Source organism: Thermobia domestica, chromosome 14 (genome assembly GCF_964235325.1).
Source record: "Thermobia domestica chromosome 14, izTheDome1.hap1.1, whole genome shotgun sequence".
Classification (NCBI taxonomy): domain Eukaryota; kingdom Metazoa; phylum Arthropoda; class Insecta; order Zygentoma; family Lepismatidae; genus Thermobia; species Thermobia domestica.
This window is the reverse complement of record NC_137467.1, coordinates 152,921,859-152,941,649: the sequence shown is the minus strand read 5'-3', so window position 1 is coordinate 152,941,649 and position 19,791 is coordinate 152,921,859. Positions and strand designations below refer to the sequence as shown.

Below are 19,791 nucleotides of genomic sequence, written 5' to 3'. Positions count from 1 at the left end.
GATTCTCGTATATTTCGTATTCGCCTTGCCCAATTTTCAACCAATTAACGGTGCTAGGTGGGTATACTCAGCATTTTCCCTGACATTACAGGAAGTGCCAAACTTACCGACGCTTCATTCATTAAATTTTATCGTCGTTTAATAGTTTTTTTTTTTTTTGTCAGAATGAAAGTGCACAAATTTACATTTCAGCTTCGCTGCTTATGAATAAAATCTTAGAAAAGTGTTTTTTTTTCTTTTTTTAAATAAATCTCTAATCACATTTGAAGACAAACCAAAAGAACTTATAAAACAACACCATCAAGATTTATTACGCAACGCAAGCAGTCTACAACTGATAACGCGTTTTGAACAATATAACAAAATAAGTTTTCTGTGCTACTGAGTGCGTACGTTATTTCGACTTTGCTCACTACTATTATGTAAAGATCAAGGATGTGCCAAATTGCTTAGTGTTGTTAAAATCTGAAATTCAAATAGATACTAAGCATGATGGCATAGTTAGATAAAACGTGCAACCTTGATAAATACAATAATAGTGCATTTGATTTTAACGGAAGTTCACATAATTATAGTGTATTTGTGAAATAAAATATATAGAGTTAAAAGATGGTGTATGGTGCATCAAAAACATCGGAAAATTACCATTCAAAAGGTAAGTTTCAAAAGTAATGCCTGGAAAGGATTTTATTAAATTTAGGACTCATGGGCGCCAACAGCGTAGGACAAGCGGGAGTCATTGCCCTGTACTAGGTTCTTAAAAGTGACTTGCTTTTTCGAAATATAATTATTGCATTTGCTTACTCACTCATTACTGTATTCAATATATTTCCTGTAGTTGATAAAGTTATGCAATGCGCGACAATAATAATTGTTTCGCATGAAGTATTAGGTTCATCAAGATGTATACAGGGTGTTTCAAAACAATACGTTTCGGAGGTAACTCCTCACACCAAGATAAGACAAAAAGTATAGACCAACCTGGGTGCACAAATGCTTCCTTTTGGAGCTAAAGGCTGCCTAAAACATTAAAAAAATGAAATTTAAAGGCCCATAGCTCCAATACTATGGGACTACCATAATCAGGTCAAGACTTCACTTAGAAACTAGTATGTGCTGTGTGCTCTATCCAAATATCCATGTTTCAAGATCCTGCGGTACTTCCGCAACAATTTTTATAGAGGTAGTTGGTAAGTACTTCAAATTATATGCCCATAGTCAAACTCCTAAACTATTACAAAACAGTGGCAGAGTTTGATCTTGCTTTTGTTATTGTGTGGATATTTTTAAAAACAAACGAATAAAAAAGCAGTTTAAACAAATAGACTTTCATAAACGGTTTGTTTCCCTATGAGTAGCTTGTTATTCGTACATTTCTACAACCTGTGCTTCTAACTTGACTCACTGTCAAGCCCCATGTTTCAGAAACATAACATACTGAAATAATAATAATAATAATAATAATAATAATAATAATAATAATAATAATAATAATAATAATAATAATAATAATAATAATATGTACGTCTGTAAGACATATTGGTGAGTTATTAATATTTTCATATTCTGAAAGAGCGCACTTGATTTGTCTTTGGTATGTAAACAAATGGTCCCCGTGAAAATCATGGGACCCGCATAGAACAACTTGCTGGCTACCAGTACCGGATCCAGAAGAGCAGTTTGCAGGAGGTGGTCGTCCCCTGGACGATTAGCTAATGTAGGCTTAAAACACGGAGCTTTAAATCAGATCAGAAAAATGAAATGAAATCTTTAAGTTTTACGTCCCCCGGTTATGCCGGTTAGGCTAAAGGAGACAGTGATGATGAGAGATGAATGAAATGGTGAAATGAATAAAGTGGGAGGAAACGGGAGAGCCCCGGGACAATCCACGAGCACGGTGTTTGTCCAACACAAAGTTCACACGGCGCGATCTGGGATCAAACCAGAGACCCCAAACACCGGAGGTGAACGCTCTACCACTGAGCCACCGCGCCCCAACATCAAATCAGAATAAAGCAGTGTAATAATTTATATACAGACCTATAAAAAGGTAGCCAATGGAGTAGGGGATAGTGGGCTGTTGTCATCCACCGGCCTCTCTATGAATCCGCCAGCGCTGACTGTATCAGTGATGTCCTTATGATATTGATTAAAAAAAAAAAAAAAAAAGGCCAAATGAGGGACAAACATTTACAAATACGAACTGACAGACTTTCAAATTGAGTTTAGAAACATCATCAGCAGCGGCGCAAATCTGGCTTCAACATTGCAGGGGACGGATAAGAACGTCCCATAATCTTTTTTTAAGCGATGTTCAAAATATTTATGAAGTTGAAAAACAATGCTGTAGAAGATCAGGAGAGCAGAGTTGTCGTCAACATTGAGAGACGGGCAGATTCTGGGGGGACATCAATTTCATCTCATTTTCCTTTGTGGCAATCGGACACAAATCATCACATTTCTGCCCAAAAAACACATTTCAAATCAGATTATTGGGGGGGGGGCAATCCCCCCAGTTGCAAGATTGGAGGGGGAACGTCCCCCTCATCCGCCCGGGATTTGCGCCAATGACCATCAGAAACATATAAGTATTAAAAAATCTTTGAGAAATGATCTTTTCATGTCTTATGTAGTTTCGTTGTGTTATACTGCAAAAGCCACCCCCCATTGCGTATAAGCGAAGTTTAGAGGAACCAGTTGGAACGCCGCATACTAAAAACTATTACTATTAGAGAATTTTGGTTAAAGCAAAATTTAACCAAATCTTTTTTAAAAAATCGGGACTGTCCCGTTAAAATTACTTTAATAAGCTCATACTTATTTAACAGACTATAGAAAATGATATTATCTGTGTCAGAAATGTCCCTGTCTCTATTGAGTAATTATACGTGCTCCTATGAAAAGGAAATGTCTGGGTTAAACGATGGAATTTACTAATTACGGTTATGCATTGTTTCTGCGTCTCGTAATTTATGTCTGATAAACTTCAACGACACATGAAAAGCAGATCATGAAATTATCCTGTAGTGACGAAAAGTGCATCTTCCTTGTATGATTCACGAGACAACTGTACTATGAACAGGGTTTCCATATATATGCTTAAATACTGTGTGAGAGAACTTACAATAATTTTTGGAGAGCGTAATTTTGTAGGCATTATAACAATTTTAGAGGGAGACATGGCGATAGAATTAGAACGTAAGTGGAAACATATTTCTTTAATTCAATAAGAGGAAGACTCTGGCTCAGTGGTAAAGTACTTACATTTCGTTTCACACACACTGACTCGATACTAGGCCACAGGGAACCTAGATAAACTAGGAGCTTCTGTGGAACACCTTTATCGAACTGCCTGAATGAGCCATCTGTCCAACTTGAGAATAGCGGATCCATGTCCAGAGAAGCTCTACAAGGTGGAAAGTATCGTGCTTCAGATGTATCTGAATCCCTTAGTTTATCTTCCTTTCCTTCCTTTACCTTCCTCATCTGTCGTTTACTTTTAAGTCTATCGTTTTATTTCACAGACTTGTCTAGCCAGAGCTTACATCAGAACACTGTGTCCATGGTCATAAAAGCTCTACAATATGGACGGTTCTGTGCTTCAGATCTCTCTAAATCCCTCAGTCTATTTTCCTTTCCCTCCTTTACCTTTCAGTCCTGTCTGTTATTCGCTTTTAAGTCAATCATTTCATTTCACAGACAAGGTAATAGGTCCCAACCTAGATTATCCCTTTGGGGATCCCATGGTACAATTTGTACCATACGGGGTGTTTCATGGTACATTGCGTTATAACTCTCCTATTTGAGCTTTTTTTTGTCCGTTTTTTTTTTGTTTTTGTTTTTCAAGTCCAGAGGCATTGCAGAAGACATTACGGATGGTTTCACACCTTCCTGTGTCGAGACATAGGAGGTGATGACGTCATAAGTCTAAAATTTATATTTTCGTGTAATACTTTTTTTGGGGGGGATTATGTAAAGTATTTTTGGCGGGCTTATTTTTGCACGTAGAAGATTGAAATTTTGCACAAGCATGCAGTCCGCCAAGTAGTATTTACCAGATTTTTTCAGATTTCTGCGTTAAAACAGGGGGGATCCAGAGGGTCAAAAATTTGAAAAAAGGGATATTTTTACCCAAAAATCCCGTTTTTCCACATTTTCCCGCCTTAGATACATGATGGAGACAAATGAATGGTACCGCCTGAAAGGCACTTCTATTCTGAAGAGAATGATGTGCGACATATGGCCCTAGGGTAATTAGGGAAGTGTCAGGGAATTTTTATCAAAATATACTTCTGTATAGGGGAATTTTGGACATTTTCGGTACTATTTTTGTTCTGGCTTATTTTTGCACCTAGAAGATTGAAATTGTGCACAAACATTCAGTCCACCGAGTAGTATTTACCAGATTTTTTTCAGATTTCTGCGTTAAAACAGGGGAGTACAGAGGGGCTAAACGTTGAAAAAGGGAAATTTTACCAAAAAATCCCTTTCACGGGATTTTCCCGCCTTAGGTATATGATGGGGACAAGTGAGGTGGTACCGCCTGAAAAGCAGTTATATTCTGAAGAGAATAATCGGCGAAACATGACCCTAGGGTAATTAGGGATGTCTCAGGGAATGTTTAAAAATTTCCCTCTGTATACGGGAATATGGGACATTGTCGGTATATTTTTTTTTTGGCGGGCTTACTTTTGCACCTGGAAAATTGGAATTGTGCATAAACATTCAGCCCACCGAGTAGTATTTACCAGATTTTCTTTTTCAGATCTCTGCGTTAAAACAGGGAGGTCCGGGTGGGCTAAAAGTTGAAAAAAGGACATTTAGACCCAAAAAATCCCGTTTTTCCTCATTTTCCCGCCTTAGATACATGATGGAGACATGTGAGTCATACCGCCTGAAAGGCAGTTCTATTCTGAAGAGAATGATAGGCGAAACATGACCCTAGGGTAATTAGGGATGTCTCAGGACATTTTTTACCTAAGATCATGGCGTTTTACGGTAATTTGGGGCAGGTGTGAATTCCTGATAAAATTTCTCCCGCCCTTGGTATTCAAGATAGAAACTTGAAATTTGGCACACATATTCAGCATACCAAGTACTATTTATCAGATTTTTTAAGATGGCTATGTTCACACAGGGTCGCTCCAGGGGGGCGCGGTAATTTTGGCACCGGAAATTTTGGCACCAGTAGTTTTGACACGGTAATTTTGGCACCGGTAATTTTGGCACCAAGAAACGAAGCAAACGGAAATTTTGGCACCATTTATAATAGAAGTACAGAAAATGTGAGAAAATACTCTGAATGTAATAGATATTTAAACTCACATGTTATTAACTAGAACTGCTCCAGCGCGACGAATCAAACCAGTGACGAATGTACAGTCAGTGACAAAATTTCTTTCTCTTCTGTAAAATTTATTTGCCTATAATTTTGGAATTGATGGACTGATTTGAGAAGTTTTCTGTAATTTATGGAAAACTGTATCTTCTTTGAGTTGCTGAAGACTGCATTATATTCACTGTACTGGATTTGTATTTTACTTTCAAGTGCAAACAGTAACAGCTGATTCGAACCATGGAAATTGAAGTACAGAGAAAAATATAGAAAATACTCTGGATATACTAGATATTTACGTTCACATGTTAATGACTAGAACTGTATCAGCACGAATAATGAAACCAGGGACGAATGTACAAACACCAGTAAAAGGTAATATTGGTAGCTTCATAAGGTATTCAAAGCAAGTCAAAATGGAAATTATTGAACTCTTAACTAAGAAAACTTAAATACACACTTACGCAAGAAAAATTAACAAATCAGTAAATGAATTTCAATAACACATGATTTGCAATAATATATGGTTCACAATCAGTGGTGTATTTAGGGGGGCTTCCGGGCTTAAGCCCCCCCGAAATCTTACTTACTATAGTCAAGTATATGAAATATCTTGCAGAATTTTCAGATTTTCAGGCAAAGCCCCCCTCCGAAAGTTAGCAAAGCCCCTCCCGAAACAAAATCGTAAATACGCCACTGTTCACAATAATCCCAATTGTAAAACATTGCACCTTTTCTTTATATCTTTAACTTTTGTTGTGCACAACATTAAATGAAACAGCATGCAAAAATTCTTGCATGCTCTTTGTTCCAGCATTGTAGGCCAAGCACAAATTTTGATGTCTTTTCTGCAAATTTTCATTAACATCTATTATATCCAGAGTACTTTCTAATTTTCTTTCTCTGTACTTCAATTTCCATGGTTCCAATTAGCTTTTACTGTTTGCACTTGAAAGTAAAATACAAACCCGTTAGAGGGGAATTTTAACTTGCTTTGAATATATAATGAAACTGCCAATAGTACCTTTACTGGTGTCTGTACTGTCAGTAACAAAAGTTCTTTTCCTATGTTAAAATTTCTTCTGCGAATATCTTTCGAATGGACGGACAGATTTGCGTGCAATATGCAGCAACTTAAAGCAGATATAGTTTTCGGTAAATTTCAGAAAACTACTCAAATCAGTCCATCAATTCCAAAGTTATAAGCAAAATAAATTTTACAGAAGAGAAAGACATTTTGTCGCTGACTGTTCATTCGTCACTGGTTTGATTCGTCGCGCTGGAGCATTTCTAGTTAATAACATGTGAGTTTAAATATCTATTACATTCAGAGTATTTTCTCACATTTTCTGTACTTCTATTATAAATGGTGCCAAAATTTCCGTTTGCTTCGTTTCTTGGTGCCAAAATTACCGGTGCCAAAATTACCGGTGCCAAAATTACCGTGTCAAAACTACTGGTGCTAAAATTTCCGGTGCCAAAATTTCCGCCTTTCCGCTCCAGGGGGGCCCAAAGTGCGAGAAAAAAAAATTCCCTCCGAAATTTTCCATTTGACATCATTTTTCCCGCTCCTGGTATACGGTATGAGCATGCAAGTGATATCATTTGAAAGCCAGGTCCATTCTGAAGAGAATGAGGTATGAACCATGATCCTAGGATAAATAGTGACGATGCAGTAGCTGCTTGACTGAAAGTCTAAAAAGTAGCCCCAAAACCCCGGATCTCTTAAGGGTTATAGGTCATAGCAAAGAGGAATGTCAGCTTATTTACTTGTACATCATTTGAGGTTTAACGAATTATAGAGCCAACATTTTCTGTAACTGTATAGTACGGTAAATGCGATATAGACTAACATTAAAATTAACTCTTAAATCTCATTCCATTCGATAGAGCTTCAAAAAATATCTAAAAGAAGTGATGGAATTTTTCGCGTCACTCTTACCGTTCCCGAGATATTGGCGAAAAAAAAAAAAAAATCCGATTTCGAGAGATTTATGAAGCCATATCTCGGGAACCGTAAGTCATAGAGATATGATATTTTGCGAGTTCTTCAATTTTGAGCATATGTCTTCGTAAAACAATCTATCGCAGAACGTGTTAACAGAACTCTTAAACAAAACATGTGGAAAAATTTAGTACTCAAGGTAATTATAAATGAATAGATATATTACAAGAATTGTTTAATGAGTATAATAATGAAGTACATAGAACAATTGTTATAAAAACTGTAGAAGTTAATAAGAAGAATTAATTCTTTTTAGGTTCGTTCTGGCAATGCTCTTGGAGCATTCTCAACTGTTTTTTTTTTTTATTTTTAATTTTATCTAGAAGCAGGGGTAGATCCAGGACCGACTTCTGGGAAGGGGGAGGGGCGGTGGGTTGTCATACTGCTACTTAGAGCTACTTTTAAGTGCTCCAAACTCTGGAATAAGTTTTATTTATATATGAAAAATAAGAAAGTTTGCTCTTCTGGGTGGGGGAGACGATCGCTCCTCCTGGATCCACCACTGTCTAGAAGTGATCAGAATCCTTTCGCGTCACAAGAAGCTCACGAAGGGTGTGTGATATAACAACATCTAAATCATGTTTGTTATTAAAGTATGTTGTGTAATTACTTGAATGTGGACAAACAACGTGTGGATTGGTTTTCTCGAAATTCTCCTGTTTCTCTCATTTTCATCTATCTCATCATCACCGTTTCCCTTAGTCTCGGCGCATAATTTTGAACGTTAAACTAATATATAGGGTCTTTTATGTAAACGGTGATAAACGCTTTTTATTGATTTCATACCATTACTTAGTCAATTTATAGTTTTTATCGTTTAACCTAACTGCATGGACCACTTTTTATCACATATTTCAATCTTCAATAAGAGAGCAAAAAGTCTTCCCTGTGCTCACAGAACTGATTGTGGCTTCATATATCTCGCAACCTGTAAAATGGAATCAGTATTTTAAAAATGAACTTGTTAAGTGATTTCCTGTTATTTTTAAAGCGTGACAAGGAATCACTTCCTTGGAGAATATATGTAGTGACCTTGAAAGGAAAAGCTGGTCGAAAGATAACGAGAGGTCCGCGGCTGAGTGGACACCTGCAAAATTTCTTATCTGATTGCTTCCAAGGACATTTCTCGGTTCAGTGAGCACAGGGAAGACGGTTTGCTCTCTTATTGAAGATTGAAATATATGATAAAACGTAACCCATCCAGTTGGGTCAAAACCGTTTTTATATTATGATTCATGTAACACTGAAACAGTGTTTCAATCTAAGACGTTGGGTGAACTAGTGTCAGGGGCAGATCCAGGGGGCGCGATCGGGGCGATCGCCCCCTCAGAAGAGGAAACTTTCTTATTTTATATATATAAATAAAACTCATAATAATTGAGTTTGGAGCCCTAAAAATAGCAGTATGACAACCCACCGCCCACCAGAAGTCGGTCCTGGATCCGCCCCTGACTAGAGCTGATTACAAGACTCGAGGTATTTGTCGTCTCCTCTCGAATTTAAAAGGGTTCTTCTCGTCGAGACAAGGCGAGAAATTTCCCGTTTAGTGTGCAATACTATTGAAAAGATAATTTCAGAATCTTACGTGTGGTCGGTTCATACTAAGCTTTGAATGCAAGAGACAGACACGAGAAAAAAAAAAAAAAGATAAGAAACCGTGGATTACAGAAGAGATAATTAAGAAATTGAGGAAAAGCCGGAAACCAACCGAAAATTACTGAGGAAAATATAAAATAAAAATCAGTGAACAGAAAGTTAAGAAAGGGAATTATAAAAAGAAGAGACTAAAGAAAAATACAGCATGAAAGGTAGGAAGACTTCTACACAAGAAGTTAAAGCAACTCTATAGCGTGAAAAGACAGCTTGCGGGCAAACTTCTACCAGTTATTAGAAAGCACTTCGGAGTCCTACAACATGTAAAAGATGGTAGTACACACGGGAAATGAACAACGGTGCGAGAAACATAACCACTTCGCTAGAAAGTTGCACCGCAGAAAAGCAGAGTTCTGAAATAAAATGTTTGTGGGAAGCAAAAGTGAAACTGAGGGAGATTCACAGAAGATGGTTCAGCACTATAGTGCAAGTTGTATTTTAGAAAGAGGTGAAGCAAGAAAGAAAGAAAAGAAAAGGATGAAGATCTGTCGTTGACTTAGAGTTCTCGGGTCTTGTTCTTGTTCAAGTTGGGACCCGTAAAGGATTTAGATAAAGTACGGGACAACCTTAGTATTCATGTCCTCTATTACACAGAAAAAATGTTAGAAGATGTGAAAATTGTATTAAACATGAGATACACTGAAAGAAAAAACGTAGTCATGCCACAGCATAACCAAAATGGCGCGGAAACCCGAAATCGCCCATGTTAATCAAAATTGATATAAATTGAAATAATTGTAAAAAAGTAGTGACGCCGAGGATGTCCACGTATTAAGAAAAGTGAATGAAACGAAGAAAGCACAAAAACACTACTTGTATTAGACCAACACATAGCATAAAACAGCAGCTCGTGGCAAACCAATAAGCTTCGACGTCAGGTTTACCCGAACTCTTCTCGGGTCGTCGGTTGATAGCTTCACTACAGAGTTGCAGGTTGGTGAGAAGATAAACCTTAAGTTTGTCGAAAAAAATTACAGTGCAATAATACGATGTAAAATTCAAAATGCGACATGAAATATACATTTATTTCTACACGTTTTAGTGTAAAATTTACTATAAGTATTGAAAAGTACTCGATAACTCACGTTTCGTGAAATAAAGACCATAGGTACAATTATTATAAAGTATTTAAAGTATAATTGTATAACTAAATCTAACAATTCTTGTATAGTGTTTAAATATTAGGTATAATTTTGGCCAATTCTGCGTTCAAAACTCATCCCCCAGTGAGGGCAAGACACTTCTACCACATTGAGATAGGATAGAAATGGCGTGACCCGTAAAATAGTCAAAAAAGATCGACACTAGAGCGTAATTCATAATTCTCGGGGTCGCTGAGATGAATAGTGAAAATCCAAATGCCCTTTAAGTCAAAATTCATCCTTCATGCGTATCCTAAGAGTGAATGCGGTTTAAATACATTTCACAACAGTATTCTTCCCGTGCAAAGAATGGACATTTCTACTACTTAATATAAATAAAAGTGAGTGTAGCTCCTCCGAGATTGCTGCATCTATTTTGACAATTTTTGTTACATGAGTGGGCTCTTGTCCTAGCTTAGGTTTTTAGTACCTTTTCGGCAAAAGGGGAGAAGAAATGCGGGAGATGACCTGTAAAAGTAATTGAAAAGGACTTATATTAATTTCCAATTCATAGTTTTCGGCGTTATAGTGGCACTCCCAACAGTGTCGTGCCGTGGAAAATCAGCGCCCTGGCCGACGGTATACGACGGCGCTAACGTATATATGAGTGAGGTCGACAGACCAACCGCGAAGCGCTACCATGGTTGTCACGAAGCGTAAGAACATTTCCAAAAATAAACACCGCTTTTCCTTGATTGTGAGCACATTTTATTACTTTTTTCCTCACATTTTATATATGTGCACATGCATTTTCCTAACATGAGTAACATTATAGGATCACTTCCTAAACCAGGAAGAGGATTCAAGTACATACTAGATTGTACTGATATCTAAAATATTCCAAGTAATTTTTCTTTTCTCTTTTTTTTTGTTTCCTTCTTTTCTTTTTTCTCCCGAATTTTGCGCCTGCTTACTTCGGCGCTTGGGGCTGTTGCCCCGCTCTCCCCGCCCCGCGGCACGACACTGACTTCCAATACCGTTTAAGTTCAAATCCATCTCTCATGCGTATCATTAAGGGGGGTGGTTTTCAACTAATAATAATAATAATAATAATAATAATAATAATAATAATAATAATAATAATAATAATAATAATAATAATAATAGAGGAACTGTGGCTCAGTGGTATGAGGGGTCTCTGATTCTATTCCTGGCTATGAGAACGCGAAGGATAATCCATCGTATCTGTAGGTTTTCTTCAGTTTCTTCTACATTCTCATTCCATCAATTGCTCCATAATCCTCTACTTTCGTTTATCATCTCTCTCATTTAGTGCGGGGAACCAGTAGCGCACCTACGGGGGTCCGAATCCTCCCAAAACTTCCTTACTCAACATATATTTATACAATTTCTCAATAAAATTATCCTTGTTTAATAGGGAAATGACTGATGTAGCGTGAAAATTTGATCTTACATTTCATCTGTACTCCCTCTTATAAAAGCAATCTAGTTCTATCATTATCGTTTCCGAAAACATTTGTAGAAGTGTTTTATAATTACTTATCGGATACAAAATAATACCCGTTCAGCAAGGGCACTGATCCTGGGGGGCCGGGTTGGGGCGGACACCCTCGAAGCTTATTGTGGGCCCCCGCACTGTATTTATGAATATACAATATTTGGCATAATTTGAATTCAATTTGTCTTAAAATACTCAAATATGCCTTCTGCATCTGAATGTCCCCCCCCCCAAAGTTACAGAGAAGTCGGCGCCCTTGGATCCCTCCCAACTACAATTTCTGGGTGTGCGCCTGCGTGGGTTGTAAAACCACAAATTTAATTTATTTTAATTTAATAGTAACAATGTTTGCTTTTAAAATTTTAGTTCTGATGCTAAGTACTCCAAATGTTTTACTTTCAATAGTTGGAAATCTTGACGGAACTGCACTGGATTTATAATAATGGAGTTAAAATTGTTTAATAACCATTCACTGAATCAGAATTGCGTAAGTCGTTGCAATGACCACATACATAAGAAGATGCCTTTTTAATTGTGGTGGGTGTGGACACTTACATACATATATACACATGTAGCTACAATTCAAACGTTTACTCGAAAGGAACTTTAAGCAAACTAACTTTATAGTGCTAAAGATTTGAGTTTCTAAGTTTGCTAAAAATTGTGACTTGGGGTCTTTTTTTTTTCTCTCTCTCTCTTTTAAGGTGCTGTTGTATATTTTAAATCGGTAAGTTACTACTACTACTACTATCATACTAATACTAATGCTAATATTACTATTACAACAACAACAACAGCTACTACTACTATACTACAGTAAATTTGAATTATTGCATTAAAATTACAAATTTTTGAATGGCGTCTAGCCTTTCAATTGAAGATCCAAGGCTAAGAATTGATTGATATTTACATTGACTGTAAGTAGCGAGGATATATAAAAGAAAACTATTTTCTATCTATTAAAATGCTACAAAAGCTACAAAAACGCCTGAACTCCAACCTCCAACTTTGGATTTCAAACCTTTGACTTACTGTTATTTGTGATTTCACGTTTAACAAAGACAATATTTTTAAAGTATGTGTACTTTAAATAAATTATTTAAATATATCTTTCTTTTTTTTTATAAAGTTTAAGTTTTAAAGGCTATGGTTCAAAGCCTTTGTATTTTAATAAGCCTTCTCCAAAATAAATGCAAATGAATTGTGCTGCCATCTTTGGAATTCTTTTAAACTATATGTTTGTGGACGTTTATATATTTGTGGCCTATCCTTTCGACAATGATATCTCGGAAACTACAGGCTGTAGAAAGATGACGTTTTCACTGATCGATTGCAAATTTTGCATAGATTGTCCGGTTCTAATTGAATATTTAAAAAAAGACATGGCCATTATTTATTTATTACACTTTTACGGGTACACTGGAAGTGTCGAAATTAAAAAAAAAACATCATATCGCGCTTTAAAAAACGCATTATACATTCCAACACCACATTATTGTATATATGGGTTGAATATGTCTCAGGCGTTTGTTTCATGGCCAAATAATGCCGAAAAAGATAGGATAGCCATTTCTCCAGTATAAGATGAATCTTTATTTTTGGAGTGTTTTGCCCAATGAACACCATATATAACTGACATTATAATTAATTATGTATGTAACGTATTTGCTTGCAAGAAGAAAGAAAATACTGGTCATACATGACTTAGAAACTCCATCCAAAAGTAGGTTTAAATTTCGCACACGGTGAAATATATTGAGAAAAAATAATCGAAAAAATCTCCCCTTTGTGATACTTCTTGTCGATTTTTTTTTTATCAAGCTTTCACTTGTGTCTGTAAAGGGACATGTAGAGATGTTGTGAGGAATGAGAAGGAAAGCTCATATGCGATTGATGCGCTGTGTAGAGAGCGCAGGTTCAGCTAGTTTATATATTAAAATGCTAGGTTTATATGTTTGCCTCCAAAGAAAAATTTATGTTAGTCTCCAGTCCTTTCGACAATCAGCTCTCGAAAACCACAAGTGCTAGAAACGTGCCGTTTTCACTGGTCGATTTCAAATTTTGTGTAAATTTTCCAGTTCTAATTGAATATTAAAAAATGGTCTTTATTTCTTTATTACATTTGCGTTGAAATTTTTAAAAAGTAAAACATCATATCCTACGAGTTATTCATTTCAACACTACATCATCGTGTACAAGAGTAATATATCTCACAGGCGTTTGTTTCATATCCAAAATGAAAAACGAAGGATAGCCATTTCTCCAGTCTAAGATGAATCTCTGTTATTTGGAGTGTTTTGCTCAATGAACACCATACTGACTGTAAAAAAGTCAACTATACTCAATGAACACAGTCAATTGTAATACCACTGACATTATAATTGACTGTGTGTGTTATGTACTGTATTTGCTTATTATATTCTACATGCAAGGAAAAAGAAAACACTGATCATACATGAATTAGAAGCTCCAAGCGGAAGTAGGCTCAAATCTTGCAATCGTTTCGAGATATTGAAAAAATAATCCAAAAAGTCTCCCCTTTATGCAGGGCCGGATCCAGGATCGTCTGAAGGGGGGTGCATTAATAATAACCAAAATAGCCAATCACACTGAAACTCTTCAAAGTGACATGTGATAATATTCTTTACCCTTGACAACGCTGATGCATAGAACGGAGGGGAGTATTTTAAAGAGGACCGCAATGTTATGCAGGAAAAAAATATTCTTTCCTTCTGGCTTCTGTTTTCTTCCATGTTTTACTTGGTGAATCCTTTTCCTTCAACCTTTAGAAAATCGACTTAAACTATTGCTTTTGCAAAGCTCTGCTTTCTTTCAAGCCCCAAACGGAAACATGACGGCAGAAAGTTTCGGAAAGTCTTGCTATTTTCGCTGCTAGGTTCTCATTTTAGATAGTGTATATTTACAACGAAGGGGAGTGCACGTGCACCGGTTCACACCCCTAAATCCGGCCCTGCCTTTATGATATCCCTTATCGATTTTTATCTAGACGTCTTTCACTTTGTCTGTAAAGGGAAATGTGCAGATGCTGTGAGGAATGACAAAAAGATTCATGCTCATATGTGAATGATGCGCTGTGTTGAGAGCGCATGTTCAGTTAGTATATAGTAAAAAATGAAATATTTCAGTTTTACGTCCCATGATTATGTCGTGTAGGTTTAAGGAGACGATGATTATGAGAAATGAATGAAATGGTAGAATGAAGAAAGTGGAAAGAAACGGGAAACCCCCGAGAAACCCCATGCTTACGGTGTTTGTCCACTACAAAGGTAATTTGGCACGATATGGGATCGAACCACGGACTCCAAGCACCAGAGGTGAACTCTATTATTGAGCCACCGTGGCTCCCCTATAGTAGACTTCGGGTCCTGGCGGGATAATGAAAAAGCCAGTTAAAACGAAAATCGCCATTTCGTAGCCCCTAAATTGTAACTATAGCATCTCTATAATTGTTTTAAAATGGTTTACATTATAATAATTCAATAAATGTAAGTTACCAAAATTAGAAGTTCCGTCAATAAACTGCTCCATGGCACTCAGTTCAGCAAGATACTGTATATTGAATAAAGTAGACTCGATTGTTACGCAAACCACACCTTATTTACGGTATGCGTATTGATTGAAGAAAAACACAAAACTGACAACATACAATTGAAAAAATGAAATCTTTGAGCTTTACGTCCCACGGTTATGCCGGTTAGGCTAAAGGAGACGGTGATTATGAGAAATGAATGAAATGAAGAAAGTGGGAGGAAACGGGAGAACCCCGAGAAAACCCACACACACCGTGTTTGTCCACCACAAAGTTCACTTGGCGGGAGCAGGGTTTGAACCCGAGACCCCTAGCACCAGAGGTGAACGCTCTACCACTGAGCCACCGCGGCCCCAACATACAATTGAGCCTGCAATACGGAAGAAAGTACAGTATTGTATTCTGTTTCTTTTGTGGAGCACCGAGCGTCGCTGATAACGATTGTTATTGTTGTGGAGCATCAAATGCGGCTTATAACAATTGTTATTGTTGTGGAGTACCTAGCGCAGCTGATAACGATTGTTTTTGTTGTTGAGCACCGAGCACGGTTGATAACGAAAATAACTTATTTTTTGGAAGGTAGGAAGTTAAGAAAGAGTTTACTGCACAATTTAAAGTAAGATCTGAACGATAGCACTGCCTTTGATTATCCCTTACTGAGAATTGAACCCAGAGCTTCGTACACCAAATTAAAAATAAAATACAAGCATGTCATCTCTATGACACTTTCACCTACCTCGAATCGACCAACTTTCACCTCCCTCGTGGCTATATGATCAGCGTACTCGTCTTAAGCGTGAGACTGGTTCACTTCCCGGGGAGAACTCACTGTCAGACACGGGTCAGACGTTAAACTATAGATCCCTGTCTTCCCCCCTAGCCTCACTGCTGAAAGGGACCTAACCTTGAATCCGAGCAATGCCTCTGCCAGAGTTATGACCATTTAGATGAATCCTTTCGCCATTTCCAAATCACTATTCACTTTGTATTACACTAATAACGGTCTGTACTTACTTGATTATTTCGTAGGTGATTATCTCCTTCTCACTCAGTGTTGCAATCTTTTTCTCATAACAACGTTCACAGAGTACGCATGCCTCTACTGAAGGGCGCAATGGCTCACTAGTGCCTTTGAACAATATTCTGACATGGAGCTGTGTGATAGCGGCAGTTATGGATTAACATGCGTTTGCTTCTAGCAATTATCATGCAATTATTTCTCATTAACTTGCATTTTTTCCACGTGCAAAGCGATTTACGCTTCTATAGCAACTATTCTGCAGCTGATAAGTCATAGGTTTGTTATGACTTGCGCTCGGAAGTTGAAAACCTAAAAAAATGCCTAAAAATGACCTATTAAAAGACCTAAAAACTGGAAAAAAGGACGTAAAAATTAGAATTTAATTTAATGTAATTCAATTTAATTCAATTTAATTAGAATTACATATTTAATGAATATAACGCTCAAGAAATACAAGCTTTTGGTAGGTTAACTGTCTGTCCTTCCCCAAATTAAAATAAGAAAACTTCCTCACCCTCAACCCCCCCTGCTGGAAGACATTGTTACACCTCCTTATCTGACTTGTGCTTGTTGCAGCTCTGGTCTTATCACTCCAGTCGTTGAAGAATGTCTTATCTTTTCAATTTTCTTTACTAAAGAAAAGATGTTTAAGAGGTGGTGATGATTCGAGTTAGTGATCAGTAAATTTATTGTTGAAAGATGAATGCCAAAAAAGACGTTAAGACGTGCGAAAAGGTTTAAAAAAAGACCAATAAACAAACAAACAAAACAAAAAAAAATCGCCTAGAAAGGCAAAAAAACGACTAATAAAATCCATCATTTTCTGGCATACAATGACCCAAAATGTACATATATTATGTTAAACATATATCATGTTGAACATAATATATATTAATATATATTATGTTATGCTATATTATGTACTCTTCGGGCACTCGTAAAAAAGAGTATTTTTCCTCAACTTTCAGGCCCTAGTTATGACGTAATCTCCTTCAAAGAAATATTTTCCACGATCTCCATGAAAACACATCGCCAATTTCGTGTTTTTCCTACTAAATCTGGTGTTTTAATTTTCTTGTAACTGGACTTTTTCTACATCTAATGATTAATGTAGGATGTGTTCATTACAAGCTAATATAGCCTGGAAATGAACTAGGGAACTATCACATTAAACGTGGGCACTATGTCATTGTTTAATCGTGCCCCTGTTAAAATTGGTAAAATCAACGCAACTCAAGCCATCACGGTAGCTCACTGGTAGAACGTTTATCTTTTATGCTCGGGATCCCTTGTTCGATCCCAGCTCGTACCAAATAAGCTTTGTGGTGAGCGATCACCGTGTACGTGGGTTTTCTCAGGGTACTGTCCCATTTTCGTCATTCCTCCGTTATCATCCGTCTCATCACTGTCTTTCTTAGGCTCTGTACATAATCGTGGGACGTTGAACTAAAAAAGAAGAAGAAAAAGCAATGTCATCCTTACCTTCACTTATATTAAGTAACTCCATGGTCTTTGGAATCCGGAGGTTCAATACGGCGTTCACAAGAGTTCTCCATTGACTTCTGTCCTTAGCCAACCGGATCCAGTTTCTACTTTGTATTCCTATTTCTACGAGATACTTCTTAGTATTGTCCTCCCATCTGCACCTAGGTCTTCTTAATGGTCGTTTTCCAATTAGATTTCCAGTTAAAACTTTGAAAGCGTTCCTATTTTCTTATATTCTGGCTAAATGATTTGCTCACCTGAGCCTCCTACATTTGATGACACTAACAATGTTTGGTAAATGATATAAATTATGTAGTTCCTCGTTATAAAGTTTCCGCCATTCCCCATTCTCGTTCCTCTTGGGTCCGAATATTCGTCACAGGATTTTATTTTCAAATACTTCGTTCGCTCGCTTCAGCAAGTTCGTTCGCTTCATCGCATCTTACATGATGATTTCAAATGTTCCTTTCCATAACAGATCCAGTACTTCTGAATGCTGAAACCCATTGAAGTATAGTGTTTCGATTTGGGACCGTACCTCGACGTTTGGCATTAAACTGTCGACGGAAGAGACGTTGAACCGTGACCACAGAATCATTGTTCCTAAAGAACTGGTAGAATCAACACACGATGCTCTACGCTCCAACATTCCATTGCGACTGAAACTGCATTGTCTAATTTGTTTGCCAATGCTCACTCAAAATCAATAGTCCTACTACCGAGTACTAGCGGTTTAAAAAAAAAAAAAAACATGCACTTCCTCTGTTGCACCCTGTATATTTATTTCACTCATATTATCAGAGGCAGCAACAAAGGTGCTTTTCTTCCCTTTTTTTATTTTTTTTTACTTTCTTTTCGATTTTCGGCTTGGGGAATTGATGGAGGAATCAAAATGTATGGATAAAAGGAGAGGATAAATACCAAGGATGACTGATATTAGTGTCAAATCTATAGTTTTGGGGATCACTGAGGTGCATAATAACTCTTCCGATGTCCGTTAAAATCCAACTTTAGCCTTCATCCTCATCAGAAGGAGAGAAGGAGGTGAAAAATAACATATTCTAAATCGCCGATATTAGTGTCGAATCCATAATTTTAGGGATGGCCATAGACTTGGTCCGTTAAAATCCAACTTTAGCCTTCATCCTCATCAGAAGGAGAGAAGGAGGTGAAAAATAACATATTCTAAATCGCCGATATTAGTGTCGAATCCATAATTTTAGGGATGGCCATAGACTTGGTCCGTTAAAATCCAACTTTAGCCTTCATCCTCATCAGAAGGAGAGAAGGAGGTGAAAAATAACATATTCTAAATCGCCGATATTAGTGTCGAATCCATAATTTTAGGGATGGCCATAGACTTGGTCCGTTAAAATCCAACTTTAGCCTTCATCCTCATCAGAAGGAGAGAAGGAGGTGAAAAATAACATATTCTAAATCGCCGATATTAGTGTCGAATCCATAATTTTAGGGATGGCCATAGACTTGAGGATATTAAGCCCAATTTTAGTCAAAAAGTGAAATGTCTGCTGGTCTAGGAATTAACTAGGATAATGCCGAAGGGGTTGTTCATCTTTATTTATAGAGATGTGTTAGGAATAGTCGCAGAGAAAAGAATAATGATAGTTTTAATTGAAAGTAGGAAGAGAAATTGGTTGAGATATTGACTTAGAAGGAACTGTATGCTCAGGAACGTACCAGAGCGTATGATAGCAAGTAAAAGAGGGAGGGGCGAAATAGTATACAGTTGATGGACGGTATCAAAAAGAAGGTAAATTGTCAATAATGGCAGAATACCTATGATGATGATGTAGGCCTATTTATGTATTTTTAAATTAGATACTTTTTGTAAAAAAAAAAAATAAATAAAATAAAATCGATATCAACCTTTTGGTATGCAACCCGCTTTCACTCGTGACTCCCAAGTTAATAATTTCCTCTCGATATGATGAAGGAGACGGATGATTTATGAAAATGAATTATAATGGATTAATTTTGTAATGAGAATGCGGGAGGAAACTAGAGAATGATGTTGCTCATCACAAATTCACATATCCTGAGACGAAACTGGAGAATCCTAGCATCAGTAACGTCATTTCTGTTTTGGTAGGGGAGGGGAAGACCTCCATCGAAATAAGCAG

At 37.0% G+C, this 19,791-nt stretch overlaps 1 protein-coding gene across 2 annotated transcripts in view; it reads left to right on the top strand.

Annotated features, from left to right (window-relative positions):
• The first annotated feature begins 388 nt into the window (after positions 1–388).
• Positions 389–19,791, top strand: part of LOC145670403 (thymidine phosphorylase-like) — an 81,306-nt gene continuing 61,903 nt past the window's right edge. For both annotated transcript variants that reach the window (XM_081739046.1, XM_081739045.1), the window contains exon 1: positions 389–655. In XM_081739046.1, the coding sequence (XP_081595172.1) occupies positions 610–655 (46 nt within the window). In that variant the 5' untranslated portion in view covers positions 389–609. The remainder of the gene's footprint in view (positions 656–19,791) is intronic.